At 43.0% G+C, this 25,558-nt stretch overlaps 1 protein-coding gene across 2 annotated transcripts in view; it reads right to left on the bottom strand.

Moving 5' to 3' along the window:
• The window catches only part of LOC143527071 (A disintegrin and metalloproteinase with thrombospondin motifs 2), a 118,945-nt gene that overhangs the window by 52,273 nt on the left and 41,114 nt on the right, over nt 1–25,558 (bottom strand). For both annotated transcript variants that reach the window (XM_077021991.1, XM_077021990.1), the window contains exon 3: nt 17,950–18,121. In XM_077021991.1, the coding sequence (XP_076878106.1) occupies nt 17,950–18,121 (172 nt within the window). The remainder of the gene's footprint in view (nt 1–17,949; nt 18,122–25,558) is intronic.

The raw sequence follows: 25,558 nt of genomic DNA, 5'->3' as shown, positions 1-25,558 counted from the left end.
CTCTAGACAGGCATCCAAACTCCCTCAACAGAACCTGAGGGATTGAGAATTTGATTCTGGATAAACAGTAAATAAGCATGATTATAGCGGTACGTCTGTCCACTTTATCTGATCACGTGTTCAAAAGGCTCTAGACGAAGAGAGAAGACAGATCAGGACAAAACACCCCCGACATCTGGCTCCTTCAAGCAGAAACGGTATTTTAGACTCTGTCATTATGCATGTCATTGGGGAGTTATAAAGTGTCTTGATCATAAATATAAACATATTCACAAAAGCATAGTTCCATAACAGTGCACACATGCATTACCACTCAACAGTAACGAAGGGTTTCAGTGCACCAAGACAGAAGTGCAACAGAAGGACTAGGCTCATTCACAAACGTGGTATATTGTGAACAACCAGAAGCAGCATCATAATGTACCAGTTTATTCACAGTGAGGTACATTCTTTGATTAAAAAAAAACTTTGACAAGGTTTTATGTCACAATTGATCAAAGAATGTCTATAATTAGCACACTCAAGGTGATCTTTCCCTTTTTTCATCAGAAGAGAAATGAGATCTGTGTTTTGATCTCTGTGGAAACTACCACAGTCTAGGGCATAATTAAAGGAATTTAAGAGAAGGGTTCTAACTTCGTCCCAAAGTAGCTCTGGTGCGAGGCCATCCAATGCTGGCGTTTGGCCTTGATTTAGAGATTGAAGTGCATTACTCAGTTCTTACAGTGTGATTCAAGTTTGTCATCTTCACTGGGTCAGAGGTTTGGTAGACTACTTTCTAGGTACTTTCCAGTGGTCAAACTACATGGCGTTCTTGGTGTTGTAAATTCTATCACTGGGAATTTCCTTTGAGAGCTCTTCACATATGGATGGAACAACTCTACAGATCCCTGGAGATGTCGTGAAGGACCATTTGCAAAACCTTATAGAGTATGGAGCGTATTGTTTACTGGATTTGGCAGGACAAACTGTAATTTAAGCCTGGGATGTATAGTGTCCAATGCCATGAATATCTATAGCAGAGGTCACTAACAGGCGGACCGCGGTCCGGATCCGGACCCGAACACAGTCCTGTCCGGACCCAATCTCATTCCTGATTAACTCTGCAAATTTCTATTTCCGTGGTCCGCAACCAATGGACCCAAATGCCATCCCATCCAGACCCAGAATAAATTGTTAAAAAAATAATAATTTTCATTTTGATGGGAGAATTAATTTTAAATTTTTTTAAAGCTTTTATTTCAGGGCTATTGAACACTCCGTCACGAGTGTTACACCCCCCCCCCCCCCCGTCACGAGTGTTACACCCCCCACCCCCCGGACCACAGGTCAGAGCTATCTGCCAAGCAGCCAAATTTGGCCCGCAGATAAATATAGTTGATTAGTAATGTGGAGACGTTTATGGGTGTTCCAGAACAAGCATGTTTATAGACTTTCCTGTGGAGTAATTTCTAGATTTTGACTGGGGGTAAACCATTCTGTAATTTGTTTTTGGTCCTATAAAATGTACAAATGTACATATGGCAGCAACAGTCTGCTATCAGTCCAAAATCTTCAGATGATTTTAAATTTACATTTAGAATTTCATTCATGCATTTGTCTTCTTAAGAGCAGTGTTGCGAATAACGCAACATAATGGCGTCATTTTGTTAGTAACGGGATAATATAATTAATTACTTTTCCTGTCGTTACAACGCCGTTGACGTTACTGGTCATTAAAAGCGGTGCGTTACTATATATTGATATACTAACAGTAATGCGAGCGGACCGCTGCCCAGACTAGTGAGAAGTAACAGATCTCGATAGATCACGGTTCTCGGTGTAACACCTGTTTAACTTAACAAGTCAGTAAGCGATTGTCTAAGGCAGCGTTATGGTAGCCAATCAGAGCCAGTGTTTTTACACGCGTGCCGAAGCACACGACACAAATGGAGAAGAGACAGAAATGGCGAGTCAGGAGCAAGCCGAAGAAAAATGAGCATTTTCAAGATGGCGATATAAACATTATTTAAGAAAATACTTGAAATTCCTGAATGTCTACCAGACTGGGTATTTGAATTATTTAATTAAGAATAGAGGTTGTATTGTTAAGTTTACTTCTGTTGTGAACAAACAGTTGTCTCAGATTGAGAGAATTTAATTTTATTTGATAGATGTAAATGCACTTTATATAGTGTAACTGTTTACTATTTTTATTTTATTTTTTTTACAAAGATTTGGGATATTAAAGGATTTTATCCTGCACTGGTCTATGGATGTGCAATAAATATCAAAAGTTAAACACCTTTCTGATCTACTCATTTCAACTGACTGTAAAAACTGCTTTTTCAAAAAAAAATCCTTATTCATTGGCATATAACTTTTTTTAACTGTAACGCAAATAGTTACTTTCTCTGGTAACGAGTTACTTTTATTATAGAGTAATTCAGTTACTAACTCAGTTACTTTTTTGAACAAGTAGTGAGTAACTATAACTAATTACTTTTTTAAAGTAACGTTCCCAACACTGCTTAAGAGTGACTAACATCTTGCTATAAAATGTAGGAGAATGTAGGGTTCCCTAAGACTCAGTCTCCCTGTTTGTGCATTTACATACTTTGTGCATACTTTGTGCATTTACAACTTCATTTGGCTTTTCAGACACACTGAGTCCCATGGGACGGTACTCCTAAGTCTTACACAATGGCACACTAGATAAGGCCTTTAGATAATCTACAGAAATGAAATGAAATGTGCCATATTTTGTCAATTGTGATTTTTCACCGCAATCTAAATTTGTCCTCCGCATTTTACCCATCTGTGCAATTAGAACAAACACACAAACACACACACTAGTGATTACTAGGGGGCTGTGGTGCACACATGCCCAGAGCGGTCCCCCTGGTGCCCGGGGAGCAGTTGGGGTTAGGTGACTTGCCCAAGGGCACCTCAGTCATGGCCTGGGAATCACAAGACCACAGGACCATGACTGCCCCAGGACAGGACAGGACAATACAGGACAGAGTATTTCTTATTTATAGGATTATGTATACTATCATATTTAGCAACTTTGTAATCTTTTCTCTGTCCTGCTTTAAGGCTGCAATTTTATATGCTCTTATCTCTAATCTCGATCATCAGTTTACCTACTATAAAATTATCCTCAGTGAATATGTGCCACCATACAGAGGGTTTCAAATGAAACATATTTGTAGTTAGTTGCAATATTTATAACTCCACACCTGGTACATTTATGCATCTCTGGGAATGTTCTAAACTGGCAGATCTATGGAGCAGATATATTATCTAAATCACTTTATCTATTCTTCTGTCACTGTGTTTATGTCTCTTAAATGACGACTCAAGCCTTCAGTTTTTTCTAACTTTGCGAAGGATGCTAGTGGCAGGTTTTACAATGTACCTGCTTTTCAAAATATGGAATTTGAATGGAATATTTTACATCTGAACAGCTGGGAACTGGGATAATGTATATGATTTTGTTTAAGAACTAGTTCCCACTTGCATAATATTTAATGCCTGCTTGATTGTTTTTATTGTCTTTGGTCTATGCAGACACCTAACATTGTTTCACCTTTTTGCCTTCTCTACCATTTCCTTCCCACCTTTATTTATAAACAAAAATAAAAACAATACACAGATGAAGAGAAAGCTGCCAGTCCCTCAGTCATCTCCTTTGGAACCCCCTTTATGAAGTCACATTGGGCAAACAACAGGAGGGAGGAGCATACGTGCAGTGCAGCCCATAAAAAGTTAGGGCAGAGGGCCTGGGACACACCCCCTCGCTTCACAGCCCCTCCCTCCTGCCTGCATCACTGGCCTGCTCCATGTCAACCTGGTGGTCCCAGCCAGAAAACAGCTGTGTGAAGTACCACTGGACAGCACGAGATATCTTTTTCCTCCAATTCTACTTCAGTGTATCAGCCACACCTGAGTCAGCCATTACAGACATAGACAGAAAGAACACCAGTCTGTAGTGTCGTTCATGGGTATTAGGGGAAGCACTCTGTGCTTGATAGAGAAATCACTGGAACACTGGAGAGGTGGATCCCTCTGCTCAGCCAGAATTACTGCACTACCCAGTGTAGCGGTGCATTTCATTAACTCACACCTCACCTCATACAGCGATAGTGAGACTTTATGTGAGCACTGGGTAAAAGACAACACACACATACATAGAGAGACAGAAAGAAAGAGAGAGAGAGAGAGAGAGAGAGAGAGAGAGAGAGAGAGAGAGAGAGAGAGAGAGAGAGAGAGAGAGAGAGAGAGAGAGAGAGAGAGAGAGAGAGAGAGAGAGAGAGAGAGAGAGAGAGAGGGGCAGTGTAACTCTGTTGATCAGCATGCCCAGGCAGTAGAGCTACAGTACTGCAACAGTTCCTGTAGCTGTGAAGTGCTCCACTCAGCAGCTGAAGATTACTACCCAGCACCATGTCATTATCCCAGCATGGGTCCACTGACTGGACGTACAAACACACGTGCAAAAACTGTCATCATTTTACCTAGCTCTCCTTCCCTGAGTGACACCAGCCAAGAAACACACACATGCACATACCCAAATAAATACACACACACACAGGCAAGCACACACACATACTCTGCACATACTTAATTAACCAAGCATAAACACACACACACAATCATGCACAGGCATGCGTACACACACACACCCCTTGAAAACCTCTGTGTAGTCCCCTTCAAAGTTCACCCTATTATCTCATATAGGACAAAGTGAGAATGAAAACAGTTATCGTGAGCTTGTACTATTCAGGTCTTTCAGAGGCTCGCTGACTAACAGTAACAGTTATTTTGACTGCTTATTATGTTTCATTACTATCAGTTAAGCTGCCAACAATGCTTAATGTGGAGCCTGCTTCCTTTCTTCTCCCAGAGCTGCAGCAAGACATCTATTATGAACCATTACTTCATTCCACCATACAAAGATCCATATAAAAACCACACTTATACACATGCAAAGCCAGTTCTGCCCTATTTCTCCCTGACTTCCAGTCCTGACTTCCAGACAACGCACTACCAAAGTAACTAAAGCACAAGAAGGGACTTGTTTTGGCCAAAAGACTTATGGGTAATTGTTACATCCAGCTCATTACAGGACCAAAACATGGTAGCAAAATGTATATAAAGTTTAATAGATGTTGAGATAAAAAATTGCAATCACACACAAAAAAATTGTTTAGGTAAGCAAAAATATACTGGGACACTTACAGAAAAGAGCAGAAGCACGATCAGAACAACTGCCCAATGCCAGCATGTGATTCAGGAATCCCAGAAATGGAGAGAGACAGAAAGAGAATTCTCCTACCCCCACCCCCTCGTGAAATGTCATCCCACTTTTAACTCAGAGGTTTACCTTAGCAAACCCCCACACAGGTGCAGACAATCTCCCCCCATCAGCAGCGAACTGCCCTGCACTGCCCATACTATACAAGCTGGGACGCGGGGTATCAGGACAGTAATGCACTGGTCAGCAAGACTTTCTGTCACTGACGGTCAGAGTACAATCTGTACCCAAGAGATGCACAATTTGCATACTGAAACCTGACACCTATGCTCTTTTAATATATCAGTATTAATCATAAAAATATTGTTTTGAATAAAAATCAGTGTTATTTTTGTTTGCTGTTACTCGGTATTGTCTCTGGTTATTTAATTGTTGTGTATAACTCAACATATAAAGAAAGAGTCTAATTCAATTCTGCATATGATTTGACAATATGGATATGATATTGAAGACTTGAATTGCTGTTTAAACAACAATGTGTAAAGAAAATGGCATTTCTTTTGTAAGAGTAAGAATTGTTGTATTAATATTAATGGTTCAGTAAATGGTTCAGTTGAATTTTTGGGTAGTGCGCACTGGAATGATATGGAAAGAGGAATGGAGTGATACCAAGAAAGAGAGAGAGAGAGAATCAGGGAGAGGGATATAGAAGCAGGACACAAACTAGGTTGATGTTACCAGCTAGCTGACAGTTTGAGTAGCCACAGCGCACTACCAGCGAACAATAAAGGGAATAAACTGATGGCTGAGTTTCCACCACTTTATTCACCTGTCGCCCATGTTACCAATCGCCAACTACACCAACCCAACTGCCCCAGGACCGAGGTGAGCTAGCATCAGAACAAGGAAGGCCACTTGTCCATTTTCAGTTTTACACTTTCATTATCACCATTTTATTTTATTCATTATCTCCATATTATTTTGGACCAGAGACTGTTGATAAAGTGGCAAAACATTAGATCAAATGGGGTGGTTAGTAAAATGGTTAGTGAATGTAGGTACAACATATGTTTCTTATAAAGTGGGTGATGTGAGTAGTCCGTAATTTGTCAATTTCAGTCTTGTCTTGATGTGATAGTTAGTGATTAGTCAGTCCAGGTCTGGTTTTGGTTTAGTCTTAGGTCTGAATTTAGTAGATCTCAATCACTAACACAGATTAAGTGTATCAGTCATGAGGGACTTACAAACTAGTCTTGACCTAAGTGAACTTCCATCTAACTTAGTGTCCACTTCTCTTTGCTAAGCACCAGGTTATGTTGTGTAGGTTCTAGTGCCCTTATTCTATCACTACCTTATTCTAGCTCTATGGGCACTTCCTTTTCTTCCATGTGACTTCCATATCTGCCATGTGTCCAACATTAATCCCAGTTCTGCAGCAATGCAGAGGCTACACTCCACACGGCTCCCTCAGTCCAATACAGTGGTGGTAGGGGGACTCTGCCTAACTGAAACTAACTGGTGTTAATTTGTTCCAGGAATGGCATTACACTTCTTTCACTCACCTTAATAATTAATTGTTTGAATTTCATACTGCTCTTCCATCAAACTTTAAATTGTTGTCTATCACACACCTGGACATCCAGGAATCTTCACAGATTAAATAGACGTTCCTCCTCAACTCTGAACATCGAAGTTTGGAGCGGTAGCCCTCCACAATAATTGGTATCCAAGAAGTAGCTCCCAGATTCAAAAAGGTTGGTGACCCCTGGCGTAAATCCTCCCTACACTTCTCAGACCAACACTTATCTTTACCCTTGCCATCTCCATACCACCAATAATCTACTACTTATGCCCAAGCTTCTCCCACCAGTCTCATACCCCACGCCGCCTCTCCTTCCATCCTAGCTTCCTTTATCCTCACATCCCTACCACATCACAACTCCTTTTCTTCTCAAACCCTCAAGCTTGCCACTGATACTTTATCTCTCTTAGGTTCTTTATCTACTAACCTCCTCTTCTCTCAATCTTCCAGTCCAAGAAAGTCTTCTCATCTAGCTGTTTTATTCTTCTTCTCGGATACCCCAAGCAGCAATCGGGGAGAATTAACAGCAGCTCAAAGGAACTAGAGGAGATGGCCATCACACTGTTCTCCCCTCCTATCAGGATCTTCTACCAAAGTTGTGCTCTGATGTGACTGTTGCATCATTCTGCAAGGAAAAGTCAGGCAGCATCTGCATCTGACTCACACGAGCTCCATAACAACTAATAATCTGCCAATCCGTTCGTCTGATCACTACTTCTGAATTCACCCCCATTTACTGCCTCATCATGTTTCCTCCGCTTTCCACAAAAGAAATCCAACAACATGTCTGGTAATCCCACCACCTGGCCATCCTTTCCACGTCAGTCCAATCCATCTTGCTCTCCTTCATCACTTCCATTATGGATGATTCCTTCTTATCTGGTCAAGCATCGAGGGGCTTCAACAACAAGGGTGATATCCATCCTGAAAAAGCTTACACTTGACAACTGCAATAACCTACCAGTAGCACCTCTGATTTTAAATCTTTTAACACTCTACTTGTTACTTTTAATAACAAATCTTTAAAAATGTACAATCAAATGTTATTATGCATGTCATGTATTCATGTCTTTTAATGTAGAATGACATACATCCATCTAACTAGCTTTGGTTTAAAGCAGCACACTCCACAGAAATTGCACTTTTAGCTTTTACTTAGAAGCTGCACATGACTAGATCAACCAAGTTGTCAATGGTCCTGATTACTGTTGATCTCTCCGCAGCCTTCAATACAGCGGACAGTATAATCCTCCTGTCCATTCTCAAAAGCCTTTCTGGCACATCATGGTAATGGTTTGCTTCAGATCTTAAGGGACGGTAATATCAGGTGACGTACAGATTCTCTACTGGTGTCCCACCAGGATCAGTTCCTGGTCCTCTTCTGTCCACCCTCTATTCTCTCTTACTTGGTGATGTCATATTCTCACATGATTTCTCATACAACTTCTGTGCTAATGACACTCAACTGCTTTTGTCTGTTCCACCCTCTGACACATGGGTTTCTGCTCATATCTCGGCATGTCTAGCAGACATATCTTCGTGGATGGCAGCTCATCACTTGAAGCTAAACCTCAGCACGACTCAGCCACTAAATATCACTGGTAATGTCAAGACCTTGGGATCTCATTGGAGAAATCTTGGATCACTCCAACTGACAAGGCAAGGAACCTTGGCGTACTTCTGGATAACCAACTATCATCCTCTCCCCACACTGCTAGCTTTCCTGTGCAGGTTTCTAATGAGATTATTAACTTCCATACACTGACACAAGCAGCCAACCATACTGTCAGCCATGGAAAGATGTGGCATATTCTCCTGTGGCTAGAAATGATTGAGATACCACAGGCACAAATCACAAATAAACAACATTTCTCACTTGCATAGCTAGCAAAGTTTATTATTAGACAATGGCATCAGGAATTAATATTCAAAATTCTCTTATAGCATTGGATACATATGAGTTGGCAGTATTCAGAAAGCTGTCACTCAAGCTAACTGTACTATTATAAACCAACACTATAGCCATTCTAATAGTATCTGCAATTTTGTCTTTTAAAATATGTAATCCAGCCCCCTGACTTCAAAATGTTTTCTCTTTCTCTGGAGACAACTATGAATACTAATGTGAAATGCCTTAATGAATTCTGATAGGCCAGTGGTGTCAACTGGGCATTCAATCATCTCGAAGCCTCCCTAAATAAGGGCACAGGCAACAGCTATTAACACATCCATGTTCTTGGTCATTCTAGAGTGACGGTTTAATAGAAAATGTGCTGCTTGCCTCATGGAACATAGATAGCAAGGGATCTCACAGCTAAATTGTTAAAAGCCATTATTGCTAAAGGAAAGTGAACAGCAGTCAGGCTTGTGTTACCCAAACTTTAACAAGCCTGGTCAGGATAATTAAGACAAAATCGGGCACCTGAATGTAATTTATTAATACCCGTCTTTGAAGACAGTTCCAAAGAGAAGCCAAAACAGACACTGCACCCCCACCCACCCCACCGCACCCCTCACCCACACCCCACCCCACCCCACCCGAAACCCCCACCCTACACACACAGCATTCATAAACAAAAAAAGAAAAGGAAAGGATGGCTTAAAAAAAGGTTGAACTTATTGAATCTGCTTTTAAAAAGAGCAATTGTGGTATAATGATTTGCGATTAACCTTGCCAGATGTGTCTATGAAAGTTTGGGCATGTGTAACTGTATCAACCGACTGCTACACTATCTGCCCTTAGAGCAGGGATTCTCAGCATTTTCATGCTGTCTGAGACAGTGTTTCTTCCCCCACTGCAGGCCTTTAGCAGCAGTAGACCCTGATCTGCAGCATATGCAGGGACTGGCACAAATTAGTACATGTCAATCATTCAAACCCACAGTTTTGCACATTATAACAGAACACTTTACAATCTACAGGGGAAAAAGTCATACCTTCTCCAAGAACAGGAGTGTCACTTTAACAAAGACTTATTGAATAAGCTGTGTTTCAACAGTTTGGATATGTTTAGCTCAGAGACACAGAAATGTCAGGGTGTGTGCGAGTTCCTCCAAGGAGGTAATGATCAAAGAGACTGTGTGTGTGTGTGTGTGTGTGTGTGTGTGTGTGTGTGTGTGTGTGTGTGTGTGTGTGTGTGTGTGTGTGTGTGTATTGTATCGAAAGGCAATAATCATTAATTTCTCTGGTTAACCCAGATGCTTATCCAGAGAGTCACTATGCCATTTCCCATGATGCTCCCCTCTCAGTAATGATAGTGGTGTGGTTGTAAGAGACAGCTCAATAACATACTTTGAGAGAGATGTGAAGACACCCATCATTCTCACATCATACCATCCACAGCTTCAAGTGAAGCACCTCCCTTGCAAAGAAGCTACAATTGTTCTAAAAACAGCTATTTTTCCTTCTTCAGTATAACATATGATCACATCAATTATGAGTGCTGTGTTTGTGGTAGGAAGAGCCAATCAAATTCCACTTCACTCAACTTCTCCACATTTTTTTGTCAGATTTTTAAGGATCACTATAAAATCTTTTGTTTTTTAATCATATTTAACAATAACAAGAAAGGTTACACATCTGAACATCTACTAGAGCACAATGAAACACATTCTTGTAAAACAAGAGTGAAAGATGAGAATAAAAAAACGACTTATTTCCCAGAGTGTCGGTTTCATTCCAGGTGTTATAGGTAAGAGTGAAAGAGATGGGGGAAAATTACAGAGGCCCAGTGAAGGAAGCGCTACACCCAGTGGCTTCCTGTTCAACCCCTGTGGTAGGGGTTTGTCTCTAGGGAGACTGGGTGTGTCATTATTCTGAATATTAGGCCTCACCAAACAGATGTTACGGTGCCAAGGTTCCATACAGGAATAACCACCAGTAGTGGTGCTCTGTAATCTGTCCAGATCAAACAGTTCCGAAAACACTTCCAGAAGAAAGAGCAGGGTGGAAATAATCATGTTCCGTTCCTGATTAGTGTGTGTGTGTGTGTGTGTGTGTGTGTGTGTGTGTGTGTGTGTGTGTGTGTGTGTGTGTGTGTGTGTGTGTGTGTGTGTGTGTGTGTGTGTGTGTGGTGTGTTTCCAGCTGCTGTTCTATGGCTAGGAGACTAGCAGCAAGGACAAAACCATACTGCCAATACAAACCGAAGAGTATATTTGACCTCCAACACCAATCTTTACATTCCTAGATGTGAATGTTATATAATATAATGTAAAAATTACAATTACCTTCAGCCCTTTCCTTCTTCCCTGATATCCAAATAGAACACATAAGAGCATGTCAAAGCAGACCTATATACCGACATGAGAATGTATGAACTAGAGCCGCACGCTTGCGTTAACACCGGGAGTCTGGGAGCAGAGAAGAGCACACAGAGTGAAAGAGCCACCTCTCAGAAGCCAAGCCAAACATCTCAGGTTTATACGGAAGCACTTTAGTGGGAGTTATGTGTGGAAATAAACTGTGTGTGTGCGAGCACACTTCCTTTTCCCTAACACAAGCCGCCAGGAGACAACTCCGTCAGTTTCAAATTTTCAAGTGCTATCCAAAAGATCTAAAAGGTGTAGGGGTCTTTAGCGTTGCTAAGGGAGACAGACTGATACAGACAAGATCTCGAACTAGACAGTGTTTACATGAAGGATCTGAGCTGACAGGCACAGGAGGGCCATTGTCAAAACCAATACGTTCACTCAAGACTCTCCTCAAGAGTACCTGCACAAGTACATGACCACCGGTATATTTAACATGTGCCTGCCGACTCACTAGACAAGGCAGGGACATGTGTGAAGTGCTCCAGCAAGCTCGAAGAGGCACGCCTGCCTGTAGCAAGTTAATATCAGAATTTACACTTTCATGTTTTGCACAGATGATGATGGAGTGGGTGTGAAGTACACTGATCAAAAATCATTTTAAAACTCACTTCTCCACATTTTAAGTGGCATAGCAATCTACTCCTGTTAAGTAATTGAAGCAAAATGTCAATTTGAACTGTGCAAATCCCCCCCCCCCCCCCCCCCCCCACATGACCCCATGGGATTCCCACCACAACTCTTCATTTTCTTGCTTTCACAGTTTTTTTAAAATACTGCTGTGTTTTCCTACATTTTCTGTGATGTCTTTCCAAATCTCAGCTGCTTTCTGATCATGTCTGCGCTCTCTCATGGCTCAACCACAGACGTTTCTGCATCTTATTTTTGTCACCAGCCTCAAAATTGCCTGTCCACATACCCGTGACATTAACACAGAGTTCATGTACACAATGGCACAGTGTTGGGCTTGACACGGGTGACCTGGCTGACATAATTCATCATAATCCGTGCAACACTGTAAATACAAACCAAGCACAGCACACTCTGTTGAACTTCACGTTTTTGAATGTTATTATTTTTTTATGTTAACAAATTTTAACAAACAGGTTATCAACCGTCAAGCTCCATCATTCGTCATTTAACCAGTGTGTGTGTGTGTGTGTGTGTGTGTGTGTGTGTGTGTGTGTGTGTGTGTGTGTGTGTGAGAGAGAGAGACTGTGTGCCCATACGTTCTCAGTTACTTCTAGTACACAGCTTGAGTATTCAAGGCTAGGTTTTGTCTGTGTGTATGTGTGTGTGTGTGTGTGTGTGTGTGTGTGTGTGTGTGTGTGTGTGTGTGTGTGTGTATGCTCACCCATTTGTGTGCATGCATGTGTATATTTGTATGCACTTGTGAATATCTGTCCCATTTGGCCTGAACAAAAGTGTCCTTCCATTTGCGTTATAGTCACGACTAGCCTCTTGAACACAGTCTCTGTGCAGCTCTCTGAAGGCACCATCCAGCAGAACCTGCTCCCTCTGCTACACATCTGAACACACACAGCCACTGCAGCAGACTCACAAGAGATACTCACCTCTCATTGACCTCTTAAGTGAAGTATTGGGGCTTAAACCAAAAGATGCAATATAGGGAAAACAGAGATTCTGTTTTCCTTTCCTTCATTTTGTCTATTAAGTAAACTATTCTTTCAATAAAAGAGCTAACGGTCTATGGCAGCCTCTGTGTGGGAGGCTGCTAGTATTAGCCATCTAGAAGGAGGATTAAATGCTTTTTTTCTCTACAGCAGGTTGGAAAAGCAGTCACTGAGGAACAACATAAGCCAATAGACCCAGATCCACAGATATAAAGTGCTTTTCTTTCCATCGGATATTTTACGACAGTGAAAATGTTTCCCTGATGACAATGATAATAATAACATACACCACTTACTGGAATATCAGTCTTCATTGAATCCATTAGAGGTAGGACCATTGGGAATTTGTTCCTAAATCAAGTAGCAGTTTCATCTATAGTGGTTACAGATATGCTGTACTATGATGTTAATTTCTGTTTTCTTTTGTAATTTTCTTTTTTTAGAGGGGGGGGGGGGGTGGTCAATTGTAGTGAAGACGTTGAAAGCAAAGCCAAATGACAGCTTACTGTTATTAAACAAATGCTTGATATGATACTTTGGAATCAACGTTATTGTCTAATTGTGTTATGAACATTTCCAACAGAGGGACACCATATGAAAGAAAACACAAGCCAATTATAATTAGTGAGACACTCTGCTCTGTGAGTCACTATTATTCTGCTGCTTATGTGGGTGTTACTCATGAACTCAAATGGGATTTACAAATCTGGACTAAGTAAATGTGACAATTAAGTGTTACTACGTTGGTTTTGGTGGATACTCTGATAACCGCCCACTGCTCCAGACCAAAACAACTGACCAGAGAATCAGAGTCAATCTAAAATCAGATTATCGGGACAGCTGTTCATTTTCCACACTGAAGTCTATTTAAACAAACCCAAATGGCCCAAGCAGAAAGATTCTTTGGATGAAATAAAGGTGATGCTCTTCCTGACTGCATCCCGGTGTCCAGGTGATCCCCTCCCCAGACTGAGAGCGGGAACACAATCATCTTAATGACTACACCTCCCAGCATACCTTTGATATCAATGGTGTAACAATACAACTTCATACAAAACATCACGGTGTGACAACAGACATCATGCTGACGCATAATATAATGCGAGTTTCCTTATGGCTCTTTAGCACTGGCTCTTTGAATTGCCAATGTGTATGAAAGGTGCTATATAAATAAAGTTGCCTTGCCTTGACTTATAACTGCAAAAAATAGCATTGTTTAAGCATCAAAGGCTGCAACCTATTATTACAACCTATGTTGTTCCATTGATGATTCATAATTCAGCCCCGTGTTAATATTCTGACTGAGGGATTAGGTGAAGCGTTACATTACGGTCATGATAACAGTGACAAGCACAAACCATCAATCACAGCAGCAGGTCCGACTCGGCAGAAGCGAGATCACAATTCTGAGAGAGCAAAACCCATCGATGCAGGAAGACAACACAAGCCCTGCTACACCCTGGGTCACATGACCAGCTGGCCATGAGATTTATGACAAGCGCTAAACGGCGAACCTGGTGTGTCCCCCTCCTCAGACAGAATAACTCCACCACCCAGTGTAGCAGCACGTTTTGTTAACTCACACCTCACCCCATACAGCAATAGTGAGACTGTGTGTGAGCGTTGGGTTAAACACAACACACACACACACACGCACGATGTGCACACTACAGGTGGAATGAACAGAAGAGCAGGTGTTAGTAACAAAGCCCCATAACCATCTCTCTCCATAAGGACCTGCCTTCCCCTCAGACTCGGATCCTTCTGCTAGGCGTTCCTATGGAAACTCAGACATGTTCCCTTGCTCCTGAGTGTTTTACTGCTTTATTGGCTGCTCCGGAGTCAGGCGCTGGTGCTGAGAATAGACTGATCCGTCTCCCCCTCCAGACTCACACGTACACCCCTAGACCCACACAGCAGCACAACACACAACTGACACCACTCACTCAAACAATTCCGAACTGATACGAGAGAGCAGCACGACACAGAACTGACACCACACAGGAATACAGCACTGACATGAGAGAGCAGCACAACACAGAACTGACACCACACAGTAATACAGCACTGACATGAGAGAGCAACATGATACAGAACTGACACCACACAGTAATACAGCACTGACATGAGAGAGCAACATGATACAGAACTGACACCACACAGTAATACAGCACTGACATGAGAGAGCAACATGATACAGAACTGACACCACACAGTAATACAGCACTGACATGAGAGAGCAGCACAACACAGAACTGACACCACACAGTAATACAGCACTGACATGAGAGAGCAACATGATACAGAACTGACACCTCACAGTAATACAGCACTGACATGAGAGAGCAGCACAACACAGAACTGACACCACACAGTAATACAGCACTGACATGAGAGAGCAGCATGATATAGAACTGACACCTCACAGTCATACAGCACTGGCATGAGAGAGCAGCACAACACAGAACTGACACCACACAGTAATACAGCACTGACATGAGAGAGCAGCATGATATAGAACTGACACCTCACAGTCATACAGCACTGACATGAGAGAGCAGCACAACACAGAACTGACACCACACAGTAATACAGCACTGACATGAGAGAGCAACATGATACAGAACTGACACCTCACAGTAATACAGCACTGACATGAGAGAGCAGCACAACACAGAACTGACACCACACAGTAATACAGCACTGACATGAGAGAGCAGCATGATATAGAACTGACACCTCACAGTCATACAGCACTGGCATGAGAGAGCAGCACAACACAGAACTGACACCACACAGTAATACAGCACTGACATGAGAGAGCAGCATGATACAGAACTGACACCTCACAGTAATACAGCACTGACATGAGAGAGCAGCACAACACAGAACTGACACCACACAGTAATACAGCACTGACATGAGAGAGCAACATGATACAGAACTGACACCTCACAGTAATACAGCACTGACATGAGAGAGCAACATGATACAGAACTGACACCTCACAGTAATACAGCACTGACATGAGAGAGCAGCACAACACAGAACTGACACCACACAGTAATACAGCACTGACATGAGAGAGCAGCATGATATAGAACTGACACCTCACAGTCATACAGCACTGGCATGCAGCACTGACATGAAAAAGCAGCATAATATGCATTAATAAACATACCTGAATTATAGTAAATGTGTTTTCAAGACTAACATTCTTTACTGTGTTGAGAATTTGAATATGATTTGAATATGATTATTAGACCACAGGTTGACCTTGAGTGAGGGTATCCTCATACCCCTGGACAAATGCTACTTCAGGTATTTCGACGTTCCTGTCACCTTCACTTAAAGGTGAGATCTCACAAGGCTAGGTAGCAGAATCACCCCATTGTTGACTCAAACGCAGAAGGCTAATTCTGATGACATGAACCAGGCCTGGATCACACTCCAGCATGGACAACATGGTCTGGTTTCAGCATTTCCCATCACACTATTATCACTTATCAGCCATTTAGACCCATTTATTTAATTGTAGCATACATGGTATTTCATGCTTCCCTCTTTAACACGCAGACCTACAGAATATGGTGAACTCACCCTGCTATACTCTGAGCTATTACCCTGGACTTGACAGGTATGAGTGAATGAGGGAAGATGAGCTGGGTGAGTACACTTCAGGCACCACTACTGCCATGGCTACAGCTTCAGGAAATTCCCTCTTTAATCCAATTATTCCAACTGTCCTGCATTTGAAGCAGAGGCTCATTCTGAACATTCAGACTCTTTTACTTTAGCGTTGCCTGTCAAAGATCCTGCAAGCTCGATTGCCTGGCGAACATGCGAACATGTTAAGTGTAAGGGCTATCGGGAGCCTGCATGCGCACATCGTCTAAGTGCTATATAGAGGAGACCACCTTAACCCTAACTCCAACCCTAACTCTAACCTTAACTCTAACCCTAACCCTAACTCTAACCCTAACCCTAACCTGCTTAGCCCATCCTCAAAGATACTGTGTTCATACAGCAGTATCAGGCTACACCATGTAAAGCTCAGCTCATTAGAGCTTACAAGGCTAAACTACTGAATATCTTAAAAAAAAAAAAAAAAAAAAAAAAAAAAAAAAAGCATCTCTCCATTTCAGCTTTTAAGTAGTGTGCAATGATTTACTGGCCACAGAATTCACTACAATAAGATAAGCCTATTTACTGAAATACACCCGTAATCCCTCCCCTCCCCCACCCACCCATGCCTGCCACACGGGCACATTCACAATCATAAGGGATCTCATTATGTAACAACCTCTACCAGACGTAAACATTATACATGACGGCGTCTTCCTGTCGCACATGTGCTTTGAAATACAGTTACTGCTGGCTACGTTTGTTACTGCTGGCTACGTTTCCTGTCAGCTCTGTACAAAACAAAACAATAGAAAACAAAACAAAACAAACCATCATGAAGGATCAACAGCAAGCCACCACTGAAGGTAATGCTAACTTAAAGCTTTCTCGATGGCTGGTGTTTGTAAATACATCCTCGAATAAAACACAGCCATAGTGTATCAGCTACTGAACAGAGAGCATTGGTTATAAAGCTCTTTGAATAATTAAGATATTTTATTTTGCTGTTTTAATTGGAGTTACACATGTGATAAGGGGCCATGGGGGACGCTAGCTTAGCACTCTGCTAGCTTAGCACTCAGCTACACGTGGCATGAAATATGACATTGGACTCAGCTGAACGTGTGGAACAGCTGCTGCACTGGACGCCTTGAAAGGGCCTGGATGGGACCCGGGCTCTCAAGACCTGGGTATCTGTTTGCCAGCGTGAAAGCGGTCTGGGAGGATCGGGCGTGTGTGCAGAACACAGTCCTGAGTGAGCTCACCCTGCCAGGTGGAACTCAAGAAACGCTCAAGAATCAACTCACAGGTATTACTTGAATGGTTTGTTTCCAGAACCATCTCTTGCAGATCGACAACATAGGAATACAAAAGGCAATGATTGATGGTGAACTTCAGGCACAGACCGAAACTGGAAGACCAAGCCCAGCTGTACAAATGTCAGCATGTGAACGAAGCCAGTGTGACACACAGGTTGGTCTAGCAAAGACCCTATAAAAGTCAGGACTGGGAGATCAGAGCGTCAGTGTGGAGACCAGCAGCCTTCTGGCCAGACCGGGACTGACCTCTGGAGTGGACGTCAGTGCTCAGCGGACCGGCTGGAAGCTTCTTCAGGGCGGCGGAGCGGTACACGACGTGCGGCCGGCCGCTGCCTCCGCCCTCCTGCTGGATCGCGTGGTGTCCCGTCTCGACCGGCTCGATGAAGAACTCCTCCTGCTCGGTGCGGATCATCCCTGCCTGAGACACACATTTCGAGGCAAATTAAGTAACCTTTCACCCTTTGGACCTTTGGAACACGGTGAGCAAAGAGAACTCGGGGACAATGGCAGGTGCTAACAGAATACGATATGCATGGTGCCTTATTCAGTTATAGCACCTGATTAACCTCTGTTTGTGTTTCGGGATATACAGACAGAGAGGGAGAAATAAGAACATGACCCCCACTGGCAAATGATAAACTATACCAAACTCTTGACTTCCTCATGTGAAACCTTACACAGCACACAACACATCCTTTACTAAGGTTTGCACTGGAGTTTTAGATTTAATTACATGGGTTTTTTTTTATACTGTATTGAGTTCATTCTACCCGTTTGTATTTCAAATTATTCCTATACAAAACACAAACCATTTCCACCTGCCATCTCTAAAAGGTTTGGTTCAGGGCAGTCACCTGCTCTGAGATATATGCCAGAATGAAGCCAGCCCCTCCACCTGAAACAGCAGGTCTTGCATTAATGGCTCATTTATGGGCTTTTCTTCCTATGTTGGCTGAGAAAGCGTGTTTGCTGGAGAAGCTTAAGAGACAGAAGGAATTGTAGCTGGATTGTTCCCATCAGCCCAGAGAGGGAAACAGCAGGATGGTCTCTGTAGGGATGGATGATACGTCTCCTCCTGGGCCCAGTGAACACCATGGGGCGGGGTTGATACTCCATGAATTATGTGCTGTATTTCAACCTTTCCCCTTTACTTTAGTAAGCCTGTCATATGTTGTTGTTTCTGATGGCTAGCATCAGCTAACTACACAGGAGCTACAGGCCATATAGAGTATATTACTCACTATCAGGGGGCACTGATTTATTAGCATAATAAAGCTAATGGCTTGGATAAATGCATGTCAGCTGCAGATTAGGTGTGTGTGTGTGTGTGTGTGTGTGTGTGTGTGTGTGTGTGTGTGTGTGTGTGTGTGTGTGTGTGTGTGTGTGTGTGTGTGTGTGTGTGTGTGTGAGAGAGAGAGAGAGAGAGAGAGAGAGAGAGAGAGAGAGAGATCTATATGTCAGCCTCAGTTATGTAAGAGGCCTCAAGAGGGCATCTAGCCCAGCTGACCTTTCCCAGTGTAAGAAGGGAGAGAGAGAGAGAGAGAGAGAGAGAGAGAGAGAGAGAGAGAGAGAGAGAGAGAGAGGGCACAGAGCTGTGAATGATGGAGGGATGGGGTCCAGAGGGCATGTATGCTGTCAGGAGAGTGACAGAGTGGCACTTCATGGCAGCATTGGCACAAGAGAGATAAGCCCATGAGGGCCAGTACGGGCACTGATGCAGTATCAGGTGTTGTCGCCCACAACCCCCCTATTTCTCTTTCTCTCTCTTCCCCTCTGTCTCTCTTTCTCTTTTTCTGGGTCTCTGCTCCAAAACAAGTGCTCAGAAAATTGCCCGTCACTCTCTCCAATTCCATCTGTCTGTTTAGACAACTGGTAATTACCAACCTTCCCGACAGTACCACCACGGCATCCAGGAGGGAGATCTCAATGCTGGAGAGTACACACACACACACACACACACTCATTCACACACACACACACACACACACACACACACACACACACACACACACACACACACACACACACACACAGTGACATGCTCCACATGACTTGTCACTCCTTCTAGCTGCTCGGCTCAGGGTGTTGGTGTAGGAGCACAGTAAGTGTAATAGATGGGCCTTTTGTTAACTGCAGGCTCTGTCATCCTAAGCTATTACCTTATATGTAGGAGTTTACAGGCCCACTGTGGCTGGTCGTTCAAAGTGAGTCTACCCCTAATAACTGACTACTGAGCATGGTAGATTACATGTTCATTACCACAAAAGTCAGTGCAGCAGTGTGTGTGTGTGTGTGTGTGTGTGTGTGTGTGTGTGTGTGTGTGTGTGTGTGTGTGTGTTTTAATGCTGGAAATTCATCTCTCATCTTTCAATCCCTTTGAACAGCTGAGTATGTCTGACGTTCTACACATCTGTGCCTCTTAAATAATGCACTCCCACTGATGTTCATAGAAAGTGCCTGGGTGAAATACACCAATAGCCACACACATGGGCAATCATAGCCCTACAGTATTAATTAGTCAGAGCTCTGAGCAGTGCTATACCATTCGGTTGGATGTGGTGGGGGCCTGCAGCTGGGCCTACCATGATGAACCGTACTTCAGCCGTATCTCAAGAACAGCACTGCCATTCAGCACTGCCATACTAGTGCGTATAAGTAGCATCGTCAGGTTTCAGAGAGACAAAATAAAGAGTCCTGCATGCACAGCAATGGCCTCAGCTGATCTCAGGTCAGTCTGATTGATGAACGCCGCAGCCTGGAGAGATGACGCGAGGGACTCTGAGACACGGATGTATCGATCCCACGAAGGGTCCCACATAGACCCGCGCTGCCACAAACCTCCTTTAAGGTCTTATATGTTTGGTCAACAATACCAGGCAAGCCTGTTAAGAGTTTCAGCTCTCTTCAGTATGTTAAAGGAAGCAAACTTTAACTATCATCAAAAAATGGATAGTCAGAATCTTAAAATACTGTATGTTTTACTTAGTGTAACAGTGAAGAATAGTCATAGTTACGTTTATATAGCCTTTTGACCTTCACATTGGTCTGAAAACTAGCTAGCAAAACTAGCTAGGAAAACTAAAACTTTAGCTAGCAATGTGTCTCAATGATCAGTGTCTTTGCTCGAGCTGTACCACTTTGCTCGAGCTGAACCTGCGACATCAATGTTCGTCCTAAACGTGCCATTTCATTTCATGAAGGCTTTTCACAATTTTTGTTTCTGAATGAATGAAAACAGCACAAGGGTTCTGGCTCCGCCCTTCTGGTGTTCTGAAGTATGACAAAAACGTATAAAAAAAACATTAAAATGTATAGAAAAAAAAGAAACATAGGACAGCAAAGATTAGTATGATGACATATTGACCTTTGTAATGGAAAGTCTGCAAAATGGAAACCTGACCTCTTGGGCCTTGGTATTTATTTACTATTTTAATTTTAATTCTGCATCTGCTATTACTCATGTATTGTTATAAATGCTTTGCATACAGCAGACTCCCAATATTACACATCCATGTTTATAGGTTAAATCCAAAAAGCACTGTAAGAATACATGCTAATTCTATAGATATTAGGGGCTCAAATAAGGCATCTATGTTCCTTTCATGATTGTTACCAGTTTGTCACACAGGCCAGTAAATAAGTGGATGTTCTTTTCCATCGTCCACACCTGCTGTGAACCCTGACTGGCTGTTGTGTCTGTGCTCAGTTTAACTCAGTATTCTGTCCATCTATCAAGTAGCTACAAAATGCTAATCTTGTTCTCTCTTCCAACAACGAATAAGCGGAAGCTTATTTTTTTCATATTTTGATGTCATTACTACTCTTTTATCTCCTTATCTCCTATAGGTTTTGCATTCCTAACAGTCCACAGTTTCAAGACTCCACTTGTGAGCCACAGAAACGGGCGCAGGTCCTCATTAAAGCCATGCAGCACAAGACCCGCGTCCTTTCACACTCTACTGACGTCCCTGCCTGACATGCTTCCAGACATGACATCACAGAACCTGTCAAACGGAATCAATTACCTCATCCTAACCCCGCCAATTACTTGGCGTGACACATGCCTAAATACAGCATGTGCCCGTATATACGAGTGTGAGATGATTGGTTATTTTAAGCCACTCAAGAGTGCTGACGTGCAGCCTTGTTAGGGTGAAACTCTTGTCTGCTTAATGAAAGAGCCAGTTAGCATGTGCACTATGTGCAAGGCCTGAGTCTCTGTCTTGCCACGTGCCGCTTTCTTCAACGCTGCCAATGTGCTCGAGGTGAGGGGGCCTCAAAAAGGACAAGTGTGACAAGGGGCACATCGACATGACATTGTAGACGGGCCTACTTCTGCACAGAGGGGGCGCAAGACATCTAACCGGGCTACGGCCTCCAGCAGGTCAACGCGCTGCACCAGCGCACCACGGCCATGAGGGCGGGGACATGCTCTGGGTGTCCAGCAGGCCTCCACTCATCACACTTACTGGGGATGAGTCCTGACTTGTTTGCAGGCTTGTATGGCTCGGCCGAGGCCCGAGGCACCCATGCCCTACGCAGGATGTGTGTGGGGGACTGAGTGCCTGGCTTCTGCCACCTTTTAATGATAACTGGAGCTTCAAGTAGTTGATCTTGCTGAAAACTACAACTACTCAATGTTTGTGAATCTAGAAAGTTCTCAGTGTAATGAACGTAGGAAATGATGACCGGCCGTTCAATAGCAGCCAATGGGAGAAATGGGGGAGGTTGAGCTGCAGAAGGGCGAGAATTCATTTAGAGGGAGATTTAATTGAAATCACACACTGTGCCTGAAGAAATTATCCAGCGACAGAGAATATCGCCTTGTATGAGCCAGAAAGCAGCGCCCTGGCTAAATGAGCAGGCCAAGATGCAGACATACACACACACACACACGCACACACAGAGGGAGAGAGAGAAATAAACAGCGCTGGGGTAGCAAGTAAAGGAAAATTTAGCATCCAGTGCTGCACATATAAACAGAGGTAAAAGTGTAAAAGCTGTGAACATGTGAGGTGTGTGTGTGTATGTGTGTGTGTGTGTGTGTGTGTGTGTGTGTGTGTGTGTGTGTGTGTGGGTAAGGAAGCATGTGTTCATCAGTGCAGCTTGGGCCTGTTTGACCTCGATTTCTCTCTCTCTCTCTCTCTCTCTCTCTCTCTCTCTCTCTCTCTCTCTCTCATACACACACACACACTCCTCACATGCATACTCCTCACACGCACACACACCTCACACTTGCACACTCTGACACTCACAATCCTTTTTTCACCCCTTGTCTGGTAATTCCTCGCCTGGGGCGGCAGATGTCACAGTGATTTCTAGCACAAGACACTCGGTGGTGTGTGGCTGAGGCCCAGGACTCTCTGACCCCAGGCCAGAGATTGACCTCATAACCTCTGGTTACTGTGCCTCATTCCTGCCCCGCCGGCCTGCCATCCTCCCCTAGAAAGAGACAGGAATACTGTATCTATGTCTGATAAACTCATCTTTACATTTTGAATGGTGTACTCTGGAGAGTAGATACATTGAATAATGAACACACATTCACACTCACACACACACACATTTACTCTCACACACACACACACTGCCAGACCTCTATGGTATGAGGTGTTATTCTGACCGAGCTCAGACCAGTACAGCCTTGGCTGGACAGCCACATGACTAAAGCTAGGTGGGTGGGAGAGTGTGTGTGTGTGTGCATGTGTGTGTGTGTGTGTGTGTGTGTGTGTGTGTGTGTGTGTGTGTGTGTGTGTGTGTGAGAGAGAGAGAGAGAGAGACCAAAAACATATCCATTCTTCACATTTACGCAAAGATAGAGGGTCAGACACGTCATATATTCCACTTGCCACTCGTTTTCATTGAGAAATGACTCTGACAGACTTCCGCCTCAGTGAGAGATCAAGGCAGTGTGGAGAGGGAAGAAAAAAAACAGATAAACAATAAATATGATGTGATTCAATAAACAGCCCTTAGTGACTTTAGACTTTCCTGTGTAACAAATATGTGTTTTAAAGCCTGTTTGCCATCTACTGTAATAGATAAATGTTCCTAGTGGAACCTTCACTGGAGTGACACAGAGACTGCACTGAACACCAATGCCCCGCCCCAATCGTGAGAACGAGGGACGTAAAGACAACAGTGGCCTTTTACAAATATACCTGAGACGAAGGAGAAACTGTTTCCTGACATGTTTCCTATGTGCTGGCTAAGGTTCATGGAGGATTCAGTAATGTCACCGACCTGTTCAACTACAGGCCATTTCACCTGAATATGCTCCCTATTTGGAATTGCAATAATGCAGCTACATGACATGGATTATGACTTATTGCTGACTATGTAGATGACTGTAAAAACAATAGCAGCCTATTAGCTATTGCTGTAGAACAGGGGTGCCAAATAAAGTTGTCATGAATAAGGTTGCTAGTGCATGTGGGTTTGTGGATGTGTGAAAGCATACTTTGGAGTTATCATTAAAACAGTGCCACATCCTGTCAAAAGCAGTGTTGTGCAGAGCGTAAAGCCCATAACCCTGTTGCATATGCCAGACTTACGTTACACAACCCTTCAAAATCTCACCAGCAGGGGCACGTAGACACATGCACAGCCGCGACTCCCTTCAGCCACACCAATGAGCAGTTCTGATTAGTAGCACTCTTGGACAGAAAGGCATCCTATAGAAACAAAGGACGATGGCATTTATGAAAGGTGTTTATATAACTTTTTTTCCATCCACATTTTTGTCACCTGTTAGAAGGACATGACTGCAGCTCATTGGTCAACTGCAGAAAAAGGTCTGACCTAGACTTTACCCACAATGACATAAGCACAAACCCTACAGCTGGACAGGTGTGTGAAGAACACCGATGGGCCTCTGCACCTGCGGCTCTCTCCAGAGTCACTGCTCTCTTCATCTCACACTTCTCTTCCCAGGATGGCAAACTCGAGAGAATATCAACCCATTTGAAACTGCAGCCAGTGAATTTAACACTATAGTCAGTGCATTTAACCCTGTAGCTAGTGCATTTAACACTGTAGCCAGTGTATTTAACACTATAGTCAGTGCATTTAACACTACAGCCAGTGTATTTAACCCTGTAGCTAGTGCATTTAACACTGTAGCCAGTGCATTTAACACTGTAGCGGGTGCATTTAACACTATAGCCAGTGTATTTAACACTATAGCCAGTGTATTTAACACTATAGTCAGTGCATTTAACACTACAGCCAGTGCATTTAACACTGTAGTGGGTGCATTTAACACTGTAGCCAGTGCATTTAACACATTAGCTAGTGCCTTTAACACTGTAGCGGGTGCATTTAACACTACAGCCAATGCATTAACACTAACCAGTGCATTTACTGTAACACTACAGCCAGTGCATTTAACACTATAGCCAGTGCATCTGGTACTGTGACTGCATAGAAATCTATGAAAGCTGATTAAATCTCTCCGTTATTGCTGTACCTTTCTGAGAGAGCAGTAAAGGTTCAGTAGATCAGGTGTCTCTATGAAACGCCATAAACGTGTGAAATCACAAGGAAAATTAGATTTTGTCACTAAGTGTTAACACAGAACAGAAACACCCATGACTGGTCACACACAGTTAAGAAATACTGCTGTTGTAGGCAGACTAGGGGAATTTCACTTTCAATTTCTATTCACATCACTACATGCAGTTTTATAAATGGTTTATCTACAAATAAGTGTTTCTTCAAATAAATAACTGTTTATGCAGATGAGATTATATTCCACTGTATTTACAACTACAAGCTCTTTTGATTTCCTACTATAAACTGGCATTGATTTCCTCAAAACCTATTTTTAAAGAAATAAAACTTTTTTGATATGGTC

This window comes from Brachyhypopomus gauderio, chromosome 11 (assembly GCF_052324685.1).
Source record: "Brachyhypopomus gauderio isolate BG-103 chromosome 11, BGAUD_0.2, whole genome shotgun sequence".
Lineage (NCBI taxonomy): Eukaryota > Metazoa > Chordata > Actinopteri > Gymnotiformes > Hypopomidae > Brachyhypopomus > Brachyhypopomus gauderio.
Note: the sequence above shows the minus strand (reverse complement) of the source record. Positions and strands in the feature narration are given on the sequence as shown.